This window comes from Hyperoodon ampullatus, assembly GCF_949752795.1.
Source record: "Hyperoodon ampullatus genome assembly, chromosome: 18".
NCBI lineage: Eukaryota > Metazoa > Chordata > Mammalia > Artiodactyla > Ziphiidae > Hyperoodon > Hyperoodon ampullatus.
In genome coordinates, this window is record NC_136931.1 from 7,599,339 (window position 1) to 7,624,995 (window position 25,657).

The 25,657-nt window shown below is 46.7% G+C and overlaps 2 protein-coding genes across 2 annotated transcripts in view; one reads left to right on the top strand and one right to left on the bottom strand.

The window, feature by feature from the left end:
* Positions 1 to 798, bottom strand: part of BCO1 (beta-carotene oxygenase 1) — a gene marked incomplete at both ends in the record, with an annotated part of 37,790 nt that extends 36,992 nt beyond the window's left edge. The window contains 1 exon segment of the mRNA XM_079724021.1: positions 735 to 798. Coding sequence (XP_079580147.1) covers positions 735 to 798 — 64 coding nt within the window.
* An 11-nt stretch (positions 799 to 809) lies between these two features.
* The window catches only part of LOC307066778 (polycystin-1-like protein 2), a gene marked incomplete at both ends in the record, with an annotated part of 83,467 nt that continues 58,619 nt past the window's right edge, over positions 810 to 25,657 (top strand). The window contains 3 exon segments of the mRNA XM_079724022.1: positions 810 to 822; positions 15,742 to 15,888; positions 21,213 to 21,360. Of these exon segments, the coding sequence (XP_079580148.1) occupies positions 810 to 822; positions 15,742 to 15,888; positions 21,213 to 21,360 (308 nt within the window).

Sequence of the window (25,657 nt, forward strand, 5' to 3'; positions counted from 1 at the left end):
CATCCAAGGCAATTCCTCAGCTGAGAAGCTCCCATCTGATTTGCCTCACAAAGGGCACTGTTGTCCTGTCCTTGTGCAAACTGTGCATCTGTCCAAAACGGTGGTGTGGCTGAGCCAACCCCCTCCCTGTTGCAGCACCACTCCCGGGACGGGAGAGTTCAGATCCACTCACTGCCCTGCAGAGTCTAAACAAAATGGCCCCACGAAAGTGGCCACGCAGAAGAGGTGGAGAAAACCCATGAAACGTAGATTCCTGAGGAGACTCCCACCCTGGGCTCTGCAGGTACTCGCATCCTGAAATCGCACCTTCTAGGAAATCACATCGGGCTCCGCGATGCGCCCCAGCGCGCATGTGCAGCAGCGGGCACTCCCACGCGATTCTCTTATTACTTTGAAATTAACTTAGGACGCGCACATTTTTACAAATATATCACGCACTGGGGATGGAGCACAATTTGCAGAAGAATCCCATTGTCTGTATGCCAATTGCAGCAGTCCCGGGACTTTTCTCCTGGAAATAGTGAGAACGACTCTCTCTCCTTGAAAACTGTTATAATGCATAAAAGCACAACTAGTTTTTCACAGAGAATATATCTAGATTATGGATCATCTTCCCTCTATATACCGCTTTCCAGATCTTCCAAAAATAATTTATAATAAACATTACTTTTATAAGCAGAAAAAAAGTGTACATCTAAACATATAAGCCCCCATTGTTTATAGAAAACGCTCACCTGTCACTCTGGCCCTCAGAGGCTCCAGTTGTTCCTTCTTATTTCTGCCAAATATTATATCCATCGTGCAGGGCGATGAGCAAGAGCGGTATTAGCAGTGAACAGACGCTCCTCTGTGCTCAAGGCCACTGCTCCTGGCCCCTCCTTGTCTTCCTGTCTTGCTCTCCTGTAGCTTCCTTTACATCTCCTTCCCTTCTGATGCCACTCGTTTCTCCCTTTGCTTTCGTTTCTCCCTTCGCTTTCCGCTCTCCGAGGGCCTGGGATCTCTTCGTGCACACGGCAGCGGCAGCGGGAAGCTGCGCTGGCGTTATTTATGTTTGGTCAAAGGTCAATTCCCCAGCCATGTGTCCCAGCTAATCTTTAATTCTCTGATTGTGTCCTCAGCTCTCCCTTTCCACTTCTACTTTTGGTTGAACCAAGAAAAGCGAGTTTCTTGCTGTGTTTAAGCTGACGGGATCCGGGGGGGCGGAGCGGGGGGGGAGGGATAAATTAGAAGATTGGGATTGATGCATACACACTACTATGTATAAAATAGATAACTAATAAGGACCTGCTGTATAGCACAGGGAACTCTACTCAATACTCTGTAATGGCCTATACAGGAAAAGAATCTAAAAAAGAGTGGGTATAAGTATATGTATAACTGATTCACTTTGCTGTACACCTGAAACTAATACAACATGGTAAATCAACTATACTCCAATAAAAATTTTAAAAAAACAGGTGGGATCATTTAGCAGTGCATTCTGCTTAGGACACCTGGATTAGGGGAGCCCAGGGTGCATCAATCACGTGAATCCCTACTGCACAGCATGGGAACTCAGTTTGCCAGAGAGGGAAAGTATTGTTTTGTTTTGTTGTGAATAAAGGTCCCTGAGCTTCCTCACCACCCTCCCCACCGTTCAGAAAGAAAAAAATCATATGTAAAGAGCAACATAATTATACTTCATTTTTTGGAGAAGTAAACATAAAATGTTTCATGTACCCATTTAAACAATAAATACAGGGAACCAAAAACTCTACTCAGGAACTACAAGGAATAGTAAAAAACAAACTTCAGCTCCAACTTTCTGGCCCGTCAAGAGGGAGATACTATGCCTGTATTTGATTTTAAGGTTCCCCTGTATTCATGAATCTCCAGGTGATGCCATTGCCTAAAATCCATATTCGACTTGCTATGCATGTTGGGTGATGAGTTACTGGCCTCACCTTCGCTCATGTTGCTTTAAGAAAGAACCAGCTGTTCCCTCTCTGGGTGGAGTGAGAAAAGCTGGCCTTTATGCAGCCAGCTGGGTCTAGTAGTATCAGGGCTGGGCCCAGACTGCTCCAGGATCGCAGAGCTCAGTCCTGAGAGCAGCGTGGCCTGGCTTTGCTCCACCTTGGCTGCACATTCCAATCACCTGGTGGGAGCTTTAGCAATGCCTGTGCTGGGCCCCACTCCAGACCCACCCATTCAGAGTCTCTGAAGGTGCAGCCCAGCCCTCAGTAGTCTTAAAACTTCTCCAGAGTATTCTACTTTGCACAGCAGGCCCTGGTTAAGAAGCCCTGTTCCAGGGGAAGATGCTACATTTGCATTAATACCAGATTCACGTTCCTCCCTTTTCTGTGTCTGAGGTATGTTACTTACCCTCTTTGAGCCTCCATTTTCTTATCTGTAAAACGGAGGTGTAACAATATTAAAGTCTCAAGACTGGGCTTCCCTGGTGGCGCAGTGGTTGAGAGTCCGCCTGCCGATGCAGGGGACACGGGTTCGTGCCCCGGTACGGGAAGATCCCGCATGCCGTGGAGCGGCTGGGCCCTTGAGCCATGGCCGCTGAGCCTGCGCGTCCAGAGCCTGTGCTCCGCAACGAGAGAGGCCACAACAGTGAGAGGCCTGCGTACCGCAAAAAAAAAAAAAAAAAAAAAGAAAAATCTCAAGGTTATTCAAAGTCAAGGGTCTAGCAAAAGCCCTCGTCCCCGAACAGTTAATGTTGGCCTTTCTTCCCTGCTGTCTCCGAAGGCACTTCCCTTTGATCCACATTTTCCATTCAGTCCCACAATAGCTCACCGGTTTATTCTGCTGTCTGGTGTAAACATGTGTAACCATGTCGGGGTTATTTATTCCTAGGTTGTGAATGCTGAGTCCTCGTGAGGATTAAAGGAGAATGTCTGGCATACATTGAGTGCTTGGGAAAAAATTACACTACCAAGGGTGGCATCTCTGGTGCAGAAGAAAAGAGCTCAGGGCTTATGGGGATCAGAGGGCCTGGGCTGGAATCTCAGCCCCTAGGATCTAAAACTGTGATTTGTCACATGACTCCTCTGAACCTCACTTTATTCTGCAAAACAGGTTGGCGATGCCCTGTCACAGGGTTTGTTGAGAGGATTAGACTGAAGTTATATAAGCGAAAACATGACCGTATTCTCCTTTCTTGTCCATTTTGTGTATTCAGAAGAGAAATGGTCCCCATCCATCAAGACTATTCTCTGAGTCAAGTACTTGGTGAAGCCCTCTGCATGTACTGGCTTGCTCTGGCCTTATATAATTCTATGAGATGGGTGTTCTTAGCAGTGTTTGGGGGATGAGAAAACTCAGGGAAGATAACCAGGTTGCCTTAGATCACACAGCTGCTAAGAGATCGAATCAGGAAGCAAAGCCAGGAAGCCTGACTTCGAAATATATACTCTGCCAATTCCACACAGCTGCAGCGCGTGAGGGGTGTTTGCTAGGTTTCTACTGAATGAAGTGAAGGGTGGTGGACGAAGAGGGCCAGGCTTGGGTTGACATGACTGCCTTGTCATGGAATACTGAGCAAGCTCTCTTCACTCAGCTCCTAGCTGCTCCTCAGGGACAATGTTACGGTGAAACAAAGGACTTTTTCACGATGGAGATAATAACTCGATCATAACAATAGACATCTATATATTTTCTAGGGCTGCCATAACAAAGTAGCACAGAAAGTAATTTTCCCAGTTCCAGAGGCTGGGAAGTCCATAATACAGGTGTCGGCAGGGTTGGTTTCTTCTGAGACGTCTCCTTAACTTGTAGACAGTCTTCTCACTGTGTCCTTACATGGTCCTCCCTCTGGATATGTACATCCCTGGGGTCTCTGTGTGTCCACTTTTCCTCTTATAAGGATACCAGTCAGTTTGGATGAGGGCCCACCCTAATGGCCTCATTTTAACTTAATCACCTCTTTAAAGGCCCCACCTCCAATACTGTCACATTCTCAGGGTCGGGGGTTAGGACTTCAATGTATGAATTTGGGGGTGAACACAGTTCAGCCCATAACAATATCATGAAGGCACAACGAGTTAATGCAAGATGCTTTGGCTGAAAGTAACAGAATATCTGCCGACACACAAAAGATGTTCATTTGTCTCAGACATGAAGTCACCTAGGGCTCCTGGCGGGCTCAGAAGCTCATTTGGGTCATCTCACCAGGCTCTCACCTCCCACACTGTCATCCTCAGAGGGTTGGCTTCTCATTCTTGGGCTTGTTCAGTTTTGCTTATGAATGATTGCCTTCCCTCCAGGAATCATGTCCTTGCACAATAACTACAAAAGTAAGGAGATAAGATGGGGACGAAGCAGGCATTTTCTTTTTCCAGCTTTCTCTCTTTTTGTACTAGAGACAACTCTTTCCCATGATCCCCTGAGCAGATTTTTCTCTTAGTCTCATTGGCTGAACTGTGTCACGTGACCCCCGCCCCCCAGGCCAATCCCTGGCAAGGAGGAACAGGAGTGCCCTGATTTCCTTAAACCCATCACGAGTCACCCCTGGGGAGCACGTTGCTACCTGAATCATGTCAGGATATCATTAGCAAGGAAAAAGGAGGGAATGGCTTGGGATAGGCAACCTACAGTGTCGTCTGCAGGCAGTACAATGTTCATGCATCCTCACTTTCATTCACGCAACATATATTTCCTCAGTGCCTACTACGTGCTGGAAATACAGCTGTGAGCAAAACAGGAAAACAATTCTGTGCCTTCTCAGAAATTATATCAACTACATGCCAAATTCTGAGGATATGGTAGTGATTAATGAGAGTCAGTCCCTGCCTTCTCGGGCTCTCATGATGTTCTTTCTGTTTGGGGGGTGAGTCTGCATATCCCCAAAAACATGCATTTCCCAAGGCAGTTAGAGGCAGTGCAGGGGTTCACAGGACTGCCTTCATGTCAAACCTCCAGTCTCCCTCTTTATAAACAAAAATAACAAGCAGCAGCTGTTCTTTCCCAGGAAGCTCTGGCATCGCTCTGGAACCATGAAAGCCTGACCCCTGCTTTCCATGTCTTTGCTAATATGGGAAGAGTGGGACAAGGGACTTGTCGCCAGTAGGAGCTGTCTCCTGGCCTGTCCTCCGGCCTCTGATAAACACCATTCACTGGTTGCTTGACACGTGCTAAGTAGCATGCTAAGTGTCTTATTAGCTGTCTTTTAGTTCATCTCTGTGAGGGAGTCATTAGCAATCTTATTTTTACAGCCTCAGAGACGTGGAGGAATTTGATCAAAGTCAACAGCTAGTCAGCGTATGTTCTCCCCCACTAGCCAGTAATGCTGCCCACATTTTGAAGCTGATAGTTGAGAACAGAGGAGATGTGGGAGCAAAAGTAGGTGTTCCACAATTTCTAAAATGCATGTGCTGCCTTGAAATGGGACGAAGACTGGCCAGTGCATAAGAAAACAGGGCAATGGTAATGTGAAGGGAAGTAGCTCTTCACACACAAGAGTTTTGGTCATTTTTTGCTGTGTAACACACCACTCTACACTCTAAGACTTAGTGTCTTCAACATACAGATGGCCAAAAAGCACATGAAAAGATGCTTAACATCACTAATTATTAGAGAAATGCAAGTCAAAACTACAATGAGGTATCACCTCACACTGGTCAGAATGGCCATCATCGAAAAGTCTACAAACAATAAATGCTGGAGGGGGTGTGGAGAAAGAGGAACCCTCCTACACTGTTGGTGGGAATGTAATTTGGTGCAGCCACTACGGAGAACAGTATGGAGGTTCCTTAAAAAACTAAAAATAGAGCTACCATATGATACAGCAATCCCACTCTTGGGCATATATCTGGAGAAAACCATCATTAAAAAAGATACATGCACCCCAATGTTCATTGCAGCACTGTTCACAATAGCCATGACATGGAAGCAACATAAATATCCATCAACAGAGGAGTGGATAAAGAAGATGTGATACATATATACAATGGAATATTACTCAGCCATAAAAAGAATGAAATAATGCCATTTGCAGCAACATGGATGGACCCAGAGATTATCACACTAAGTGAAGTAAGTCAGACAAGGCAAATATCATACAATATCACTTATATGTGGAATCTAAAAAAATGATACAAATGAACTTATTTACAAAACAGACATAGACTCACAGACTTAGAAAACAAAGTTATGGTTACCAAAGGGGAAAGATGGGAGGGAGGGATAAATTAGGGGTTTGGGATTAACATATATACACTACTATATATAAAATAGATAGTCAACAAGGACCTACTGTATAGCATAGGAGACTCTATTCAATACTCTGTAACAACCTATATGGGAAAAGAATCTGAAAAAGAATGGATATATGTACATGTATAACTGAACCAGTTTGCTGTATGCCTGTAGCTAGCACAACTTTGTGAAACAACTATACCCCAATATAAAATAAAAATTAAATTAAAAAAACACTATTACACGAAAAAAAAAAGACTTAGTGGCTTCAAACAACAAGCATTTGATCACGTCTGTGGGTTCTGTGGGCTCAGCTCTGTGGGTTGACGGTGCTCTGTGGGCCAGTTCTTCTGCTTTCACAGTGTGGGGTCTTGGTGTGGCTGTGAGTCAGCTGGCAGTTGACGGGGACACTAGGAGGGCTGGGCTTGGGCCTCTCTCCCTCCCCATGTGGTTTCAGGGCCTTCCTTGACCCTCTCCCTGAGATATCTCTAACAGGATAGCCAGACTTCTTCCATGGCAGCAAAAGCCCCCAAAAGTGAGTATTTCAAGAGAGAGGAAGCAGAAGCTGCCAATCTCCTTTAAGGCTGAACCTAGGCCTGGCATAGTTTCACTTCCCCTGACTGGTTAGCATGAATCACGGGGCAAGGAGGGGCCACACCAGGGTGTGAATATGGGCCTGGGCTGTGTGGTCCCTTGGGGCCACCTCTGGAGACTCGCGACCTCAACAGACCCATTTCCATTAGAGCCTCAGCTCTTCCACCTGCTAAGCTGAGTGCTGAGCTATTGGCTTAAATCTCAGAATCTCAGTCTCCTGATCTCTAAAATAGGAATTATAATATCTGCCTCACAGGTGGCTGCAAAGTTTAAATTAAACTTTGTAAACTCTAATCGTGTATGTCATGGTGCTTAGAATATAGTAGGAGCTCATAGCGTGTTCCTTTCCTATCGTTTCTTGGAAAAGAGAGAACATTTGGAAAGGTCAGCCAGTATGGTAAGCAGAAACATTAATTTTTTGGAGCAGCTACAATGTATACAACTCTGGTCTGTCCCTGGAAGGAAAGTAGACCCTCATGACCGAGTACAGGATTTTAAGTTTCTTCTAGTTTGGCTGTGAAGACACGTACACAGTAAGTAATAGCTAGTCCCCTATTATACCTGCTCTAGAAGAAGCACAGATAAGAAGTATCATTGGAGTTCTGAGGAAGGAAATCTTGCTCAGGCTGGGGAGGGTTAAGAAAGAAGGCTTCCTGGAGGACGAGGTGCACAGCCGAGCCCTTGAGGGTGGGAAGCAGTTGGATGGGCAAAGAGGAGGCAGGTGGGAGGGCCAGAGTGGACAATGGCGTGGAGCTGGACAATTCTAGCAGGCGGGCATGGAGGAAGCAGAGCTGGTGCTACTAGGGACTTAGTGAGAGATAATGACAATTATAGGTGCCATTTATTGAGAGCTTCCTAGGTACTGGGCTTTCTTCTAAGCCTTTTGTACACATGATCATGTACTCCTCACAATCAGCTTAAGTACAGGTGTTTAGCCCCATTTTACAGCCAAGGAGAGTGAGGCACAGAGGAGCTAAGTAACTTGCCCAACACCACAGAGCTAGGCTTTGAACCCAGGCAGCTTAGCTCCAGAGCTGTACTTGCAACCACTGTCCATTTCCACTACCTCCGGGATGGAGGTAGTGGAAATGAACAGTGCACAGTCCGATCCCTGTTTAGGGATTGGATTGTGCCATATTGTAAGAATTTGGGCTTTACACTGTAGGCAATGGTGTCCTAAGTCAAGAGGCCAGGTCCAGGAAGGCATTTCTGCAGGAATTTTGCTGTGCTGTCCAACACAGTAGCTGCTAGTAGCATGTGGCTATTTAAACTTAAATATAAATTAATTGCAATGAAATTAAATTCCTTACCCACACTAGCCACATTTCAAGGGCTCAGTAGACACATGTGGCTGGTGGCTACCATCTTGGCCAGTGCAAATCATCATGGAAAGTTCTACTGACAGTGCTGAGTTAGCAGGAGAGCTGCCAAGATGGCATTTGTATGTGACTCAGGTGGACAGAAGCAGTTATGACTGCACAACAAGCCAGTTTAGAGAGTACAATTGTCAGAGAAGCCCATGGTTGTCAATGGTAAAAATGTGAATAGCCCACACATTCATTCATTCATTCATTCAGCTGTTCCACAAATACAGAGGGCCACCCGTCCGGGGTGGGGTTGCAGTGGCACAGAAGCAGTGACAAAGAGGTATGAGTGAGAAATCCTCCAGGGCAGGGAGAGGGGTTTTCCAGAAGGCTTCCTGAAAGGGGCAATGCTGAGCCAAGAGCTGAAGGGTGGCTGGGAGTTGGCCACGTGGAGAAGCTGGGAAGAGCGGTCCAAAAGGGCCACAGCTTGTGCGAAGACTCAGAGGCATCCCACAGCGTGGTCACACCACCTCATTCCAGATTTTTGAAGGGGTGGGTGTGCAGGAGAGGGGAGCAGGGGCCAGGGGAAATGGCAGGCAGGAGAGAGGGTGGGGGAAGAGGAAAATTGTTCAGACTTGAGGCACTGGAGGCTGGGTTGCTGAGAGGGAAGCAGGAAGAAGGCTGGGGTTCAAGGAGGCGTTAACTGGCAGTGCCCTTCTCTGAGTTGGGTTGAGTAACCCCTGGGCTTCCTCCCAAGTCACACACGTTTGCACAAGTTGGCTATGTTGCTTCCAGCAGTGATCCAGAGACTGTGGAAGAGGACTCCCTTCCAGAGGGTGGAAGGCACGGTACAGAACCACACACAGTCTGCCCTCTGGAGGATCTGAGAGGCTCTCAGGGTGAGCAGGAAGGCTTGGCCTCCTCCCTTGGGGAGGGAGAAGGATGGGGGTTCCCAGATGTGTGCCCCTGCTCTGTAGTTTGTGTATCTTCTTATTGTGACACAGACCCGGCAGGCACTATTACTATCCCCTCTTTATGGAGGAAGCAACTGAAGCTTTGGAGGTGGTACCCCGGACCAGAAATCACACAACACGCGGCAGGGGTGGGAGACTGAACGTGGAATCCTCTTACCTTGTAATTTGGGGAAGGATGCAGAAAGAGGGGGCTACCCTTCTCCAAGGCCACTTTTTCCATGGAATGTGCTGCGTCCATAAAGCAATCTCGAGATGAAGATGTAAAGCTGAATTCAAAAGGAAAAGTTTTTTGTGCTATAAAAACAACAGCCTTATTTTGCAATTCTGTATCTTCTACTAACAAAGTTATGGCCTAAAGTGAGTTAATAGTTCCCTTTTGGAGATAATGTTATCATATCTAAATTACTTTGTGGTTTTCCCATTCAGTAAGCTTTTAAATGGTGCCTCTAATTAGCCAGTGTGATAAGCTGAGCAGGATAATGTGGAAATCTCGGATAGCAGGGTTCAAGGTAACAGGAAAAGTGCCAGCAAAGGTGGCAGCTGCCTCCCCGAGGGACAAGCACTGGTGGTGAGCTCCAGGACACAGGGTGTAGGGAGTGGTGGGAGAGCCTCCCCAGGACTCACAGGGTATAGGGAGTGGTGGGAGAGCCTCCCCAGGACTCCCGGAGTGCACACTTCACCACTAAACAAAGACCATAAATTATGCCATTAACATTTAAGAGGATTCGTAATTTCCTCAAAGTTCTACTAAACAGCAGAGACTGGTGTCGTATAGGGTATTTCAGACAGAAAAATGGGAAATCATAGCTCCCGACCTCAATGAGCTCAGAGTCTAACAAGGGAGAAAGGAATGCAAATAATAATAATAATAATCATGCAGAGGTGCTGTGTATTATCATTTATATAATACTAATTTGCCACACTTGGGAGAATTGACAAGACTGAAATACAGCAGACATCACTGGTAGAAAAAGAAGTGCCTTCTAATGCCTGAGCTGGAATGGTTCAATTTTCCACCATGTACTTCAGGGCCCAGTCAGTGAGGCTGGACAAAAATTCAATTTAAATAATAACCACTGAGTTATAGTCTGGATGATGTCCTGACATTTCTACCTCCTAAATAATCTTTCACACTGCACCTCTCACCTCCAGCCCCCCAGCTGCTATCCTCACTATTTTTGACCTCTTAGGATCAGCCTCCTCATGGGCCCCAGTCCCACCCCCTCCAATCTACTTTCCCTGCTGCCACCAGGTGACCTGGCTGAAATTCAAAGCTGACCACATCACTCTCCTATTTAAAATCTGGAGATTAGCACAGTGCCTGGCACATAGTGGTCTCAAGAGATACTGAATGAATGAATGGCACGTGGCCTCATTGGGCTACATCGTCATTGTATTAGTTTGCTAGGGCTGCCATGACAAAGTGCCACAAACTTGGTGGCTTAAACAACAGAAATTTATTCTCTCATGGTTTTAGAGGCCAGGCGTCTGAAGCCAAGGTGACAGTACAGCCATGATCCTTCTGAAGTCTTGAGGGCAGACTCCTCCAGCTTCTGGTACTGCTAACAATCTGTGATGTCCCTTAACTTACAGCTACATCACTTCAACCTCTGCCTCAGTTGTCATATGGCCTTCTTGCCTCTGTGTCTGTGTGTCTCTCTGCTCAGATCTCCCTCTTCTTATAAGGACACCAGTCATTGTGTTAGGGCTCCCCTTAGCCAGCATGACCTCTTCTTAACTTGAGCACATCTTCAAAGGCCTTGTTTCCAGATAAGGTCACATTCACAGGTACCAAGGGTTAGAACTTCAATGTATCTTTTTGGAAGTTACACCTGAACCCACAATAGTCATTAAGCAAAACAACTCAAAAGTGGAAACTACAAAGGCTGTAAGTGGATTTATTTTTACATCTAAGTTCTTGTAGTTTATCTCTTGTTCTCTTTTATATATACATATATATATATTTTTTCTTGTTCTCTTTTTTTTTTTTTTTTCTTTTTTGCGGTACGCGGGCCTCTCTCTGTTGTGGCCTCTCCCCTTGCGGAGCACAGGCTCCGGACACGCAGGCTCAGCGGCCATGGCTCACAGGCCCAGCCGCTCCGCAGCATGTGGAATCTTCCCGGACCGGGGCATGAACCCGTGTCCCCTGCATCGGCAGGTGGACTCTCAACCACTGTGCCACCAGGGAAGCCCTCTTGTTCTCTTTTTTAAGGCTGAAAACTTAAGCAATGCTAAAATGGAAGTAGATTAAACTGTTACCAGGGCATGGATTAAGCGGCAATTAACTCGTGCAGAGGCTGAGAAGGCTTCAGAGAAACGGTTTATAGTTGAGTTATTCTTGAAAAAGGGTGTAAGTGTGCAAGCGTATAAGAGAAATTCTCAGTGGAGAAACAGCATGTGCAAACGTGTGGAGGTGTGGCCTGCCGTGGCAGACCACCCAGGGGGTATAATGTAGGGTTTTGTGGCTTATGTTCATTCTGGGGTACTGACACGCAATAGGGACTTAACATTCTGGGGCCTCTCCCTGAGAACCCCTTTCTACCAGCTTTTCCCCCACCCCTACCTCCACCTCACCCCTTTCTTCCTGACTAGTCCTTTAAGATCCAGGTTACCAGGCACCCTATAGAAGCAAACAACAAGGCATACATGAGCAAACTTGGAAGCCTCACCTACATACATGTTTAAAAAACCAAGAGAACACAACCCACCATTCCAATGACTCAGGTCGTTATCAGTTGCTCAGAGCTGGTCCCCAAGTATAGAACTGAAACCATGAGAAGAGTGTGCAGGGCACGACTAAGCTGTGTGAGCGTGTTTCCCAGAATTTGATCTGGCAGTCTGAGCCTTCAAGAGGGATCAGCAACATGAACAACAGAGAGATTGTTAATTTGGTTTAAACAGCGCTGAGTCCATAGCAAGAATCACAAAGATGTTCATGCCCTGTGGGCAGGCATCCCAGTCCCAAGGATAGACTTGTCTGAGCTTGGCTCTCCCAGAAGCAGACCCAAAGACAAACATTCCAGTGCAAATGGTTTATTTGGGTGGTGAACCCAGGAGTGGAGCAGTGAAACAGGGAGGGTAGACATTAACAGTACATTATCAAGGTCATTACCATCTCAGGAAACTGAGGCTCAGTCTGGTGGGAGACTCTGCAGATGGTGTGAACATGCCTTAGAGTAATCTTTAGAGAGCTGGGGGATTGACCCAGCAACTTTGGTCAATAAGGTGAGAGTTTTTTCCGAGAGGCTCTAACTTCCAGGCATTTCCATTCTGTTCCTTGTGTGCAGAGGTAGGCAAAGAGCCATGGGTGCATTGAGAAGCCTTACATGGTAAGTGTAGGGTAAGGCGGGGCATTGACAGTGTCTGCTATAACCCTCAAGAGATAACTCAGCCCAGGCTAAAGGGTAAGTGCAAGAAGATGTTCATAGAAGTGTTGACTAGGATAGCAAAAGTGAACAGATCACAAACAGGTGACGGAAACCACATAGAACATCTAGCAAAATGGGAATGGTGTAGTCAATGTCCATTCTTTGAAAGGAGACTCGGCCACCACCATGCGGATTTCAATACCCTTTAACAACATGGAAGAGGCTTACTATCTAATGCTAAGTGGGAAATGCAGGATGTAATATGAGCTAGTTATATGTACACTACGATTGTGCCTGGGTAAATATCTGTCTTCAAGAAAAGAAGCATTTGAAGAAACCACAAAGAAACGAGAATGTATTAGGGTGATGGGACCACGCAAATTCTTTTGTCATGTTGTCTTTTTGATCGAATGGAAGGCAAAGATTCAATATGACTAACAAAAACACCAGTTCATATAGAATTGCACCCCCTCCCAAATAAGCTGCTTGCACTTAAATTCTTGTCTCAGCTTCTGAGGGGACCAAAACTAAAATGGGTCTATTCCCAGGACTGGGATGTCTGGGCCACAGGGCGTGAATAGCTTTATGGTTCTTTTTATGAACTCAGTGCCCTATTTAAACCAAATTTGCTCTCTTTCTGTTTTCATTGGCTGATCCTGCAGTGCAGGATTTGGAGGCTTAGGCAGCTGGATCGGATCCTTGGAATCAGGCTCACATGGGTCCAGCCATGTCCTGCTTCCTTTCTTCACATACACAGAGGGAGCTGACATCACCAGGATGAATTCTGTGCCCAGGAGTCTGCAATTTATCAGAATATAAAGAATGTGGAAATGGAATTCAGCCTGCAGATTTGCATTCCTTATTGAATGTCTCCAAGCATGTTCCACGAGGGACATAAATTAAGCCTTTATCCAGGAGATACATTATCTCTGTGTGTGGCCTTCCACATAGTTTTCTAATGAAAGTCATTAGATGCTTAGCCCCTGGAGATAAGAGGCCAGTTCTGCCCAGCCTGTGCTCCAGCCTGTGAGTCAGCAATGACATCACATTCTACCCAGGGCTCTGCCTGGCAAGGCTACTCCAGGGGTCTTGGAAGGGTTTCTGGGAAAGGGAGGGGGTGTCAAGTGTCAGCCCCAGGGACCTGGGAGATGGGGCCAGGCTGGCAAATGCTCATTGAGTCCTACTGTGTGCCAGCCAAGGGATAGACAGAGGTTAAGAGACATTATTCCTTCCCCCCAAGAAATTCACAGAATAAAATAATCCAGATGTCCATCAACAGAAAAAAGAAGAAGCAAAATGTGGTCTATCTGTACAATGGGATATTATTCCTCAATAAAAGGAATGAAGTATGGATACATGGTCCAATATGGATGAAACTTGAGAAACTATGCTAGGCACAAAGGTACACATATTGTATGATTCCATTTGTAGGAAATGTTCACAACAGTTAAGTCCATAGCGATAGAAAGTCGTAGTTGCCAGGGGCTGGGGAGAGAGGGGTGGAAGCAAAAAACAAAATAATGGTAACTTAGGTCAGAGCAAGCTAACAGCTTAAAACCAGACATTAGACAACCGTGTTCTCTAAAGCCTTTGGCCACCCTGCCACAAGAAACGGTTTTGCTGACACCTTTTTTGAATGTTCCAGAGTCCCACCACATTGCATGGCTCCCTTCTCCAACCTCCAATTTCTAATTTCTTATGAAGACCATCTCTTGTTATAATGGTACAAACCAGGCCCTTGGTGTCATCCCTATCACAGCCCAAATGGCCTACTAGGTATTTTTCTTTTTCTTTTTTTTTTTTTTTTTTGCGGTACGTGGGCCTCTCACCGTTGTGGCCTCTCCCGTTGCGGAGCACAGGCTCCGGACACGCAGGCTCAGCGGCCATGACTCACGGGCCCAGCCGCTCCGCGGCATGTGGGATCTTCCCAGACTGGGGCACGAAACTGTGTCCCCTGCATCGGCAGGTGGACTCTCAACCACTGCACCACCAGGGAAGCCCAACTTCCACACTTCTTACCAAAGCTCCCCGCCAAACCCCATACCCTTCCCCACCCCCACTGCAAGCCTGTCTCAGCACCGTTAGTCCCCAGGGTCTTGCAGTCGCTGGCACGAGGTCACACTAGGAAGAGCTAACATACATCCAGCAGGAGTTCCAGGCACTGAGCTGTATGTGCCTCTGTGCACTTATTCATCACACAGTAGAAATACCTCCATCATTCTGTCGCAGGCCCATGATAAAGCTAAGAAAAGTGATACTCAGATAGGGTAGGTTCCACACAGCTGGGAGGTGACAGAGATGAGACGGGAAGATCAGAGAGAGAGACTGGGAGACACTGTGCTGCTGGCTTTGAAGATGAAGAAAGGGGCAGCCTCTAGAAGCTGGAAAAGGCAAGGGAATAGCTTCTCCCCTAGAGGCTCCAGAAGGAACCAGCCCTGCCCACACCTTGATATTAGCCCAGTAAAGCCCATCTTGAACTTCTGACCATAACTGTAAGACGATAAATTTGTGCTGTTTAAGCCACTAAGTTTGTGGTCATTTGTTACAGCAGCCATTAGGAAATGATCACAGATTTTGATCTCAACCCCTGCCCTGTGGCGGACCCACCAGGCAGATGGGCCTGAGTCTGAAGGCAGTGTTTCCTACTTTCTGCTGTGCACATCTGAGCCAGGTCATTCTCTATCAACAAATGTTTACTGAGCATAGACCACATGCCAGGAGCTGGGCTGGAGTGGGGTATCAGCACAGTGACCCCACAGAGCCCAATGTTACCACAGGGGAGGATAATAGTGCAGCTCATAGGACTGGTATGAAGACTCAGTGAAATCACTCATGCATTCAACAAATGCTTGTTTAGCATCTATGATGTGCCAGGCATTGTTTTCAGATAAGTCTCAAGGAAGGCACTCAAAACAGGTGGAATGATTGTTGCCACTTTTAGAGTCCTGACCCTAAACGTAGAGACTCATTTGATCCTCCTAACGACTCTATGGGGTGTGATATTGACTCCCCCCATAAAGAGGAGGCACGGAGGAGCTGAATAACTTGCAGAAGACCACACAGCCCAAGTGTGGCTGGGCTGGCCCTGTCCCTGGGCAGTCTGGCCCCTGAGCCATGCTCATGCCCACCACATTGTTTCTCACCCCTGCTGAGTCAGCTCCCACTGTGTCCTTGCATCTCACAGTCCAGACCCCTGAGACCCCTCTGCTTCCCATCAGCTGGCCACTTGCCCATCTGTGACCACGAGCCCCCCTTAGGTGTCACCTTACCTTTGCCACAGGTGTCGGCCAGAGTCTGGCCTGTGAGAGCCTCAGTGCTCAGGGGAGGTGATCAAGATCCAGGATGCTTTCTATGGGCTCCAGACTCCCCATTATTGCATCCAGGATGCCGGGAACCCCTCAGACCTGGAGGAGGAATGCAGCTGGGTCAGCATCAAGGAGGAAGTGGCAGGTAGGGCCCAAGGGCTCTGTAGCTCTGGATGCAAGTGCAGGGCACTTCCTGGTGCCCTGTGCCCAGCAAAGGGGTCTGGAAGGATTGAACAATCTTCATATCTGACCTTGGGCCTCCATCATATAGGAAAACTGGCCAGTCTGCCCACAGCACCAAGCAGGGGAGTAAGGGGACCGTGGCTCACCCTTCACCTGACATCAAACCCACCCGACGGGTCAGGTGGACATTTTGCTCCCCACCCCAACTGGGTGCAAAAACATTGCTTTCTTTTTTTTAATTTAAATTTCTAAAATTTTGAAATACTTCAAACGCACAGACAAGAATGAAAAAAATTTCAATGAAATCCCCTGGACCCACTACCCAACTTTGTCAAATCTTAGCATTATGCCATATTTGCTTAAGATTCCCTCATTACAGAAATGAATAAAACATTAGATTCGTATCATCTGTCTTGATACATGTTGTACTAGTTTGTTTCATTTATTATGTAACTATATCATAGTTTGTCTTTTCCTCTATTGAGAGATGTGCGGATTGTTGCTTAATCCTTGCTATTGTGAATAGTCCTGAAACAAACAAACGTTCCAGGTGGTATCTATCCTGTTCTGGATGGTATCTCTCCTTCATGTGGGAGAGTTTCTCTAGGGTCTTATTTTTCTTTTTTCTTTTTAACTGAGGTACGCGGGCCTCTCACCGCTGGGGCCTCTCCCGTCGCGGAGCACAGGCTCCGGACGCGCAGGCTCAGCGGCCATGGCTCACGGGCCCAGCCGCTCCGCGGCATGTGGGATCCCCCCGGACTGGGGCAAGAACCCGCGTCCCCTGCATTGGCAGGCGGACCCTCAACCACTGCGCCACCAGGGAAGCCCCCTAGGGTCTTATTTTTCTAAATCAGATTAAATCTGCCTCTGAGCCAGGTTTGTCTGGTGACAAGGATTTTCCCTTGGAAAGAAACTTGCACCTCTTCCCGCCACGTCTGACCCACATCACCCCTGCTCCCCTTAGAGCAGGCGTGGGGGAAGGAAATACCGAAATCAGCCAGTTGGTTCTCTTCGGCTCACCTCATTGCCCCAGCATTCCTGAGGCTCTGGCCCACCAAGGAGGAAAGGCCCGGAGGACGGGCCAATGGGTGTGCCTCCCTCACAGATGGAGCTCAGTGGGCTATTTCCTTAAAGGCCCAGATGCAAGCTTCCAAACCTTGTAGCCACACCCAGAGGGCACATTGGATGGGAGCCCTGCACCCTTTTGGGGAGGGTTGGAGGAGATCTGGGCAGAGCCCCAGGGAGTCTGTTTGTACCATCACTCATTCATTCAGTCAGTTTGCTGATAGACGTTTATTGAGCACCAAAATTGTGCCATGCACTATCCTGGGCTCTGTGGATGCAGGGATGAATCAAACACAATCTGTTCTTCGAAGAGGTCACAGTCTAATGGGGAGACAGATACAAATACAGGCAATTACCTAGCACTGTGCTCAATGTCACACAGAAGGGAGAAAGGTGCTGTTTACTTACTCATGCAAGACTCATTTTGTACCTGCTATGCATCAGGTACTGTTCTGTGTGCTGGAGATAGAGCAGTGAACAAAAACAAAGCAAAACAAAACATTCCCTCTCTCTTGGAGATTGTAGTCTAGTGCTGTGGATGCACCTAGTAGGGTACAGATCTCACACTGAGGGGTATAGCAAACTGGGTCCCAGCAGGAAAACAGAAATCACGCTCGGTCTTCCAACAGAGGGAATTTAATGCAGGGAATTGGTTACCCAAGTCACGGAAGTACTGAGAAGCCAAATAGGGGATGATGATTCAACCCTGAGATTTGAGGAGCAGAAAGCTGCTACCACCCCAAAGGGCTGGAGGGACAACCATGGGGGATGTCACACCAAAACCAGAAGTCAGGGCCACCCAGCACGTGCTAGAACCATGATCTGCCCTGTGGGAGCAAGGACCACGAGGGAGGGACTGGTCAGAGGGAGCTGGAGCTTCAGAGGAGATGTGGTGAGAGAGAGGGCAAAAAGCACCCTGCCCTGTACCTCTTCCCGTCTGGCGCAGGCAGACTTTGAACCCCCAAATTCCCACCCTAATCCCTGGAATTGCAGGTATGATGAGATGCCATGCCCATGAATATGTTAACTTACGTGGCAAAAGGGTCTTTGTACATGTAATTATGGTTGCTAATCTTAAAATAGGGAGATTATCCTGGATCACTGAAGTGGGTACAATCTAATCAAATGAGCCCCTCAAAGCAGAGAATTCTCTCTGGCTAGAAGCATAAGAGAGGGGTGGCAGATGGAGAAGTCAGTGAGATTCAAGTATGAGACAGATCTGACGCCTCATTGCCAGCTCTGAGAGACAGGGGGTCACATGGGAGGACTGGAGAGAGGCCTCTAAGAGCTTAGGGTGGTCCCAGCTGATAGCCAGCAAGGAAATGGGACCTCAGTCCTATGGTCCCAGGGAACAGAATTCAGCCAACAAGAAGAATGAGACTGGAAGTAGATTCCTCCCAAGAGCCTCTGTGACACCTTGATTTCAGCCCTGTGATACCCTGAGCAGAGCCCAGCTGAGCCCACCCAGACCTCTGACCTCCAGAAAGGTGAGGTAATAAATGTGCTGTTTTATGCCACTGCGTTTTTGTAATTTGTTACAGCAGCCATTGGAAGTTAATACGTCGTCTTCAGTCTTCCATCAGCGCCTGCCAGTGCACAGGGGAGTTTGGGAAATGTAGCTCCCTGCAATTTGGAACCAAGTGTGGTGAGGGTGGATCTGTGGGCCAACGGTCAAAGGGCCGGCCACCTTCCCAGAGGAGGTGAGATCTAAGCTGAGACCTGAAGATATGATAGGAGTCACGCAGGAAAAGGACAGCTGGGTGAATGGGGACGGGTGTTCTGGGGAGAGGGAGGAACCCATGCAAGTCCGAGGAAGAGTGTGGTAGGTGCAGGGAACTGCAAAGCACTCAGCACGGGTGGAGGTGGGGCACTAGTGCCTGGGGAACCCAGACCCTAGCCCCAGGGTGTTGGGGAAGCACCGGAGGGCAGATTCCAGAAACAGAAGGAAGTACTGACAGGACTTGTCAATGATGGGAGTTCAGGATGACCCTGGCACTGAGAGGAGAGGCTGGGGGAGGACCAGCTGGTGGCAAAGGTGGAGGAGGGAGATTGTATTCATGTCCTAGGGCAGCCTTACCAAGTACCACAAACTGGGTGGCTTAAAACAACAGAAACACATTCTCTTGCAGTCTGGAGGCTGAGTCCAAAATCAAGGTGTCAGCTGGACTTCTCTACCTCCAAAACCTGCAGGGGAGAGCCCTTCCTTTCCTCTTCTGGCATCCGGTATTTGTCGGCAATGCTTGGCCACAAACCCTTGTAGGTGCATCTCTCTAATCTCTGCTTCCAACTTCACGTGCCCTGTCTCTGTGTCCAAAGGACACCAGTCATACTGGATTAAGAGCTTCAGTAGTTGTGGCATGTGGGCTCAGTAGTTGTGGCTCACGGGCTCTAGAGCGCAGGTTCAGTAGTTGTGGCGCACGGGCTTGGTTGCTCTGCGGCATGTGGAATCTTCCCAGACCAGGGATCAAACCCGTGTCCCCTGCATTGGCAGGCGGATTTGTAACCACTGTTCCACCAGGGAAGTCCAACCTGTTCCCCTCTTGATGGACATTTTGGTTGCTTCTGAGTTTTTGTTGTTATGGATCACTCTGCAGTGCTCTCTTGTGCATTCTTGTGCATATATCTTGACATACGCCTGGGATTATTTTTAGAGGAGAGATCCCTAGTAGCGGAAATGCTGGGTCACAGGGTACGTGCATTTTAAATGTTAGTAGACATTGCCACATTACCCTCCAAGATGGCTGTATCGAGTTCATTCCTGTTACAGTGTGAGTGCAAATTTCCCCTCAAGCTGGGACACCACATTATGCCATTGTCCAACCAATTAATCGGTCAGAATGGCAAATTCTACCGAGTCCGTGAGTAATGGTTCAAGGAGCTCTGAAGGGGAAAGATGAGTCAGAGAAGGTTGGGGTCCCCAGCGGCCATCCAGGAGAGCGGGGTCCTTGGGGACAGGAGGAACAGGGCTGCATGGAGGAGAGGGTGCAGGAAGCGGGGGTGGCACTAGTTTTCAGAACACACTTGGGTGGAATAAGAGTGAGCAGCGTGTCTTGTTCTATTTTCTGGGAAGAGAGGCCACATGGTTTGCCAGCACTTTCCGTTTGGTGGTTTTGCTCCTGGACAAAGGGTGCCCTTTGGAGATCTGCCAGTTGCAGCCTTGCTGTCATCAGACAGACGCGTAGCTTAGGGGTAGGGGGTGAGTTGGGTCTGGCTACCACATGGACCAGATTTTCTGTCCTGACTTTGATTTCAAGTATCTTGTCCCTTGTGAATCAGTGTGTTCTGATCACCATCAGTTTCTGATTTCTGAAGGGAAGGACTTCATCCAGCAGTATCCCCTGCCCCCACCTCCTGCCTCTGTGCCCAGAAGGGCCTGCTGCATCCTGAGTTTCCTCGGATGATCATGAATCAGTACCAATCAGGACCACAATGGCTTTCTGACAAGCTCAGGAAAGTCCTTTTCATTTGCATTCAGCTTCTTACGTATTTTCCCTTCTCATTTAAGTCAGAAACCACAAGACTGTGCTGCACCAATCAGCCCATGGCTGGGTGAACCACCACAAATTCTACCCCTCACCCCATCCTCCAGGCCAACTTGTGAAGCTCAAATTTGTAAAATTTAATGTGCACTAAATTGCTAACAATGATTCATCAGCCACCCTAGCCAAGGAGATTTTCCTAAAGGTGCTTTGCCTTTTGCCTTTTTAATCATTATAAAATACATTTAGACAATCAATGGATCCTGGTCAAATAAATTAGGGTACATAGTGCAGCTATTAAAGAGTATAAGGCAGCTCTAACTGAATTCATATAGAACAATCTCCAAAATATACTAAGTGAAAAAAATGGAAGGTGCCAAATACTGAACAGAGCACCATGTGTATAAATAGAAAAGTATGTACATGCTTGTGAGTGTGTAGGTATCTCTGGAAGGAGACCCAGGAGACTGGTAACAATGGCTGCCTCTGGGGAGCAGAACTGGGGGACTGAGGGGTAGCAGTCGGGGAGGGCTTTCTTTTCACTGTAGACCCTTTTGTACATTTCAAATTCTGTATCTGGGTCATGTATTACCTAGGAATGAAAAATAAAATTCAAAAGAACTTTAAAAAGTAAAACTAAAATTTTTAAAACTTTAAAAGCCCCACTAAAGATAAAGGTCAGGTAGATAGACGAGAGTAGGTTTTAAACAGAAACATCTGCTTTGCAACGGCAAATGATATTTTTAGTTTTGATCTGCAGGGCTGAAGCTGATGGTGTGCAATGAGAGTTTCATCTTTGACAACGTCACCATCTCCCTTACATGGCTCCTCTCTCCCTACATTGGAAACCTGTCCTGTATAATTAATATGGGGGATGGCCACACTTTCGATCCCTGCTACCCCACAAGGTAAGAAGAATTTCTGAGCCTTGAGTAAAAATGTATCAGTCAGTTTCTGCTGCATAACAAAACACCCCAAAACGTAGTGACTTACAATAATAGTTATAATTTTTCATGGTTCTTTGGATCAGCTAGTTGTCTTTTCTTGTCTGGACTAGCTCAGCTGGATGGCCTAGGAAGGCCTCATTCTTTTGTCTGGCAGTTAGCTGGATGTCAGCTAGTGGCATGTGTCACTCATCACCCAACAGGCTAGCCTAGGCTCATCTGCATGGTGGCAGAAGAGTTTCCAGCAGGGAGTGAAAGCAAGGCCCAATGTGTAAGCATTTTTCAAATCACTACTTGTGTCACATTTTCTAATGTCCCATTGACCAAAGCAGGTTCCATGGCCAAGCCCAGATTGAACAAGTGGAGAAATAGTCTCCACCTGTTGGTGGAAGGAAAGGCAGAGTCACAGTACAAAGGGGCATATATACGGGAATGGGAGGAATGGTGCTCACAGGTTTTCTCAGTGGAGAAGGTCACTCCAACAGTCATGGAGAGCTGGGTCCTTTTAGCTCGGCTCTGGGGAATCTCCCGAGTCACTGTCCAAGGAGTCAGTAATGGGGTGAAGAAGATGCTCGCCTGGGTGTAAGAATGTTTTTTGTTGATAAGGATAATAAAAATAATAGTAGCAATATTAATAACAGTCCAGCTAAGCAGCTTTCACACCCAATCTCACTTAATCCCCATGAGCAGGAGCTATGCTGTCCTGAATAACGGCCACTCACCATAGGAGCTACTGGGCCCTTGGAATACAGCTGCTCTCAACTGAGATGTGCTGTAAATGTAAATGCACGTGGGATATTGAAGATGTAGCTCCCTTCCCATGAAAGAATGTAAAATCTCTCACTAAGTGATGTTTGATACTGATTACACATTGAAATGATAGTATTTTGGATCTATTGGGTTTAAGGAAATAAATTTTTAAAATTAATTTCACCTGCTCCTTCTCACTTTTTTCAGTGTGACCATTAGAAAGTTTACAATGACACACATGGCTCACACTGTTTCTGTTGGACAGTGCTGAACTACATAATCATCTTGTTTTACAGACAAAGCTATTGAGGCTTAAAGAGGTCCAGTAGTGTTGCCCAAGCCACGCAGCTGGTGAGTGACAGCATAGCCAGGCAAGCCAGGACTGCCTGGAATCAAAGCTCAGGCTCTTAGGCGCTTAGGCCCTGGTGGAGAACACAGCACGCAGCATCGGGGCCCAAGGGCACCAGACGCTGCATCCTCCAGGGAAGAGTAGCGCCCCAAGCTGATGGCAGCTGAACACAATTCATAACATTTCAAAGTCCTACCTGGGCCTAGAGTAAGCTCCATTCTACCCTGCTGGGTGCCCCAGCTGAAGGGGTGCCCCATCAGTTCCAGATCCTCCTTGGCATCTGGCTCATTTCAGGGAAATCAAGGATCCCCAGGGAAATCATGGAGGCCCATAAGCACCTCTCCTAACCCTGAAACATCTCTGGTTCTACTCTGTGTGGGCTAGAGGTTCTGAATTCAGCCCTGTGGGTGCCTGCCATTCCCAGAAAGTCTGGGTGGGCTGGGGCAACCCGGGGGCCAACCCGGTCCACAGTCCAAATCTGATCCAGTGAGTGCGGGTCTCAAACTCAGAAGTCCTCTGGGGTCTCAGGCATTGTGCCATGCCGCAAAATAAAATGTGTCCAGAGGCTGGGGTTCTTATCCCAGATATGATGTGAGACCCAGAGACAATCTCTGGGTTTCCATTTCCTTCCCTATCACATTTATATTGATGGCGATCTTAACTGTTTCACAGAGTAAAATGAGAAATTATATATGAAGTTGCTTTGGAGAAAAAAAAGGTTTAAGTGATAGAAATACCCATGACATTATTCTGCAGGTTTCTTCCCGTTTGCTACCATTTCATCAATAAAACAAGAAATGCTGGGGCTTCCCTGGTGGCGCAGTGGTTGAGAATCTGCCTGCCAATGCAGGGTACACGGGTTTGAGCCATGGTCTGGGAGGATCCCACATGCCGCGGAGCAACTGGGCCCGTGAGCCACAACTACTGAGCCTGCGCGTCTGGAGCCTGTGCTCCGCAACAAGAGAGGCCGCGATAGTGAGAGGCCCGCATACCGTGATGAAGAGTGGCCCCCGCTCTCTGCAACTAGAGAAAGCCCTCGCACAGAAATGAAGATCCAACACAGCCAAAAAAAAAAAAAAAAAAGAAATGCTAAGTTACACAGTCTTTCAGCCCCCAAATTTTATACAAATTGCATTTGGCATAAGTCAAAATTGACTGACTGTAGCCCTGCTAAGTTCTTTAGTTACACAAGGACATTTCAGTAATATACAAATGTAGTTAAAAACTGGAGCAAATGGGACAAAATGCAAATATTTGTCCACTCTGGATGGTGAGTCCAAGGGTGTTTATCATATTACTCTCTGGAATTCTCTGTGTGATTAAATGCTTTCATAATCTAAGAGAAAGAGCAATAAACAATGCTTTACATTTGCAAACCCTCTGGGCATTTGCTGTAAGTGAAAGCTACTGCATTTTCTTTTCTCTTTCTAAAGAAATAGATGGTGATGCCCTCCACCACCACTCCAACCCAATAACCCAATTTTGTCTACTTTAAAGATCTGTTAGACCTTGAAACTACCCACTCACCTTCTGCTATCATTTTTATTAACATTGGGAGATATATTTCTGCTGCTTTCTTATCAGCACTAGCAGCCTCAGAACTCAGTTTACAATGTGAGAAATGGCATGAATTGTAAGTATACAGAAGTCACATACTTCGTGCAAACGTCACTATGCTTTTTAAAAATATGTTTGTATGGACTCCTACTTTTGCTTAACTCCTCATTAGGCTAAGAGGTGGATTTTTCAAATCGGACTCCGTCTCCATCCTAGATAAATCACATGAGCTAATGGACAGGATTCAACCTCAAATAGAAACAGCGTAAGAAGTCAAAGGATTTCTCCTTTAAAAGCTCCTTCTAGCCTTGCACTCCCCATGTCTTGTGTTCATTTGCATGGCAAGCTGTTTTGTTTCTCTGTTTGTCGTGGGAAACTTTCTACATTTCTGAAATTATATTATGTGCCTATAGAGACAATTTGAATAAAGTGAAATTTGTCCAAGTCCAGCGTTGGGTAATTCAGCGCCACCTACTGACAGATCTGGGTATTGCCGTAATTCTTGGGTCTTTATTTTTTATTTATTTATTTTTATTAGTTTCTGCTTTATAACAAAGTGAATCAGTCATACATATACATCTGTTCCCACATCCCTTCCCTCATGCATCTCCCTCCCTCCCACCCTCCCCATCCCACCCCTCCAGGCGGTCACAAAGCACCGAGCTGATCTCCCTGTGCTCTGCGGCTGCTTCCCACTATCTATCTACCTTACGTTTGGTAGTGTATATATGTCCATGCCTCTCTTTCGCTTTGTCACAGCTTACCCTTCCCCCTCCCCATATCCTCAAGTCCATTCTCAAGTAGGTCTGTGTCTTTATTCCCGTTTTACCCCTAGGTTCTTCATGACATTTTTTTTTAAAATTCCATATATATGTGTTAGCATACGGTATTTGTCTTTCTCTTTCTGACTTACTTCACTCTGTATGACAGACTCTAGGTCTATCCACCTCATTACAAATAGCTCAGTTTCGTTTCTTTTTATGGCTGAGTAATATTCCATTGTATATATGGGCCACATCTTCTTTATCCATTCATCCGATGCTGGACACTTAGGTTGTTTCCAGCTCTGGGCTATTGTGAATAGAGCTGCAATGAATATTTTGGTACATGTCTCTTTTTGAATTATGGTTTTCTCAGGGTATATGCCTAGTAGTGGGATTGCTGGGTCATATGGTAGTTCTATTTTTAGTTTTTTAAGGAACCTCCATACTGTTCTCCATAGTGGCTGTACCAATTCACATTCCCACCAGCAGTGAAAGAGTGTTCCCTTTTCTCCACACCCTCTCCAGCATTTATTGTTTCTAGATTTCTTGATGATGGCCATTCTGACTGGTGTGAGATGATATCTCATTGTAGTTTTGATTTGTATTTCTCTAATGATTAATGATGTTGAGCATTCTTTCATGTGTTTGTTGGCAGTCTGTATATCTTCTTTGGAGAAATGCCTATTTAAGTCTTCTGCCCATTTTTGGATTGGGTTGTTTGTTTTTTTGCTATTGAGCTGCATGAACTGTTTATAAATCTTGGAGATTAATCCTTTGTCACTTGCTTCATTTGCAAATATTTTCTCCCATTCTGAGGGTTGTCTTTTGGTCTTGTTTATGG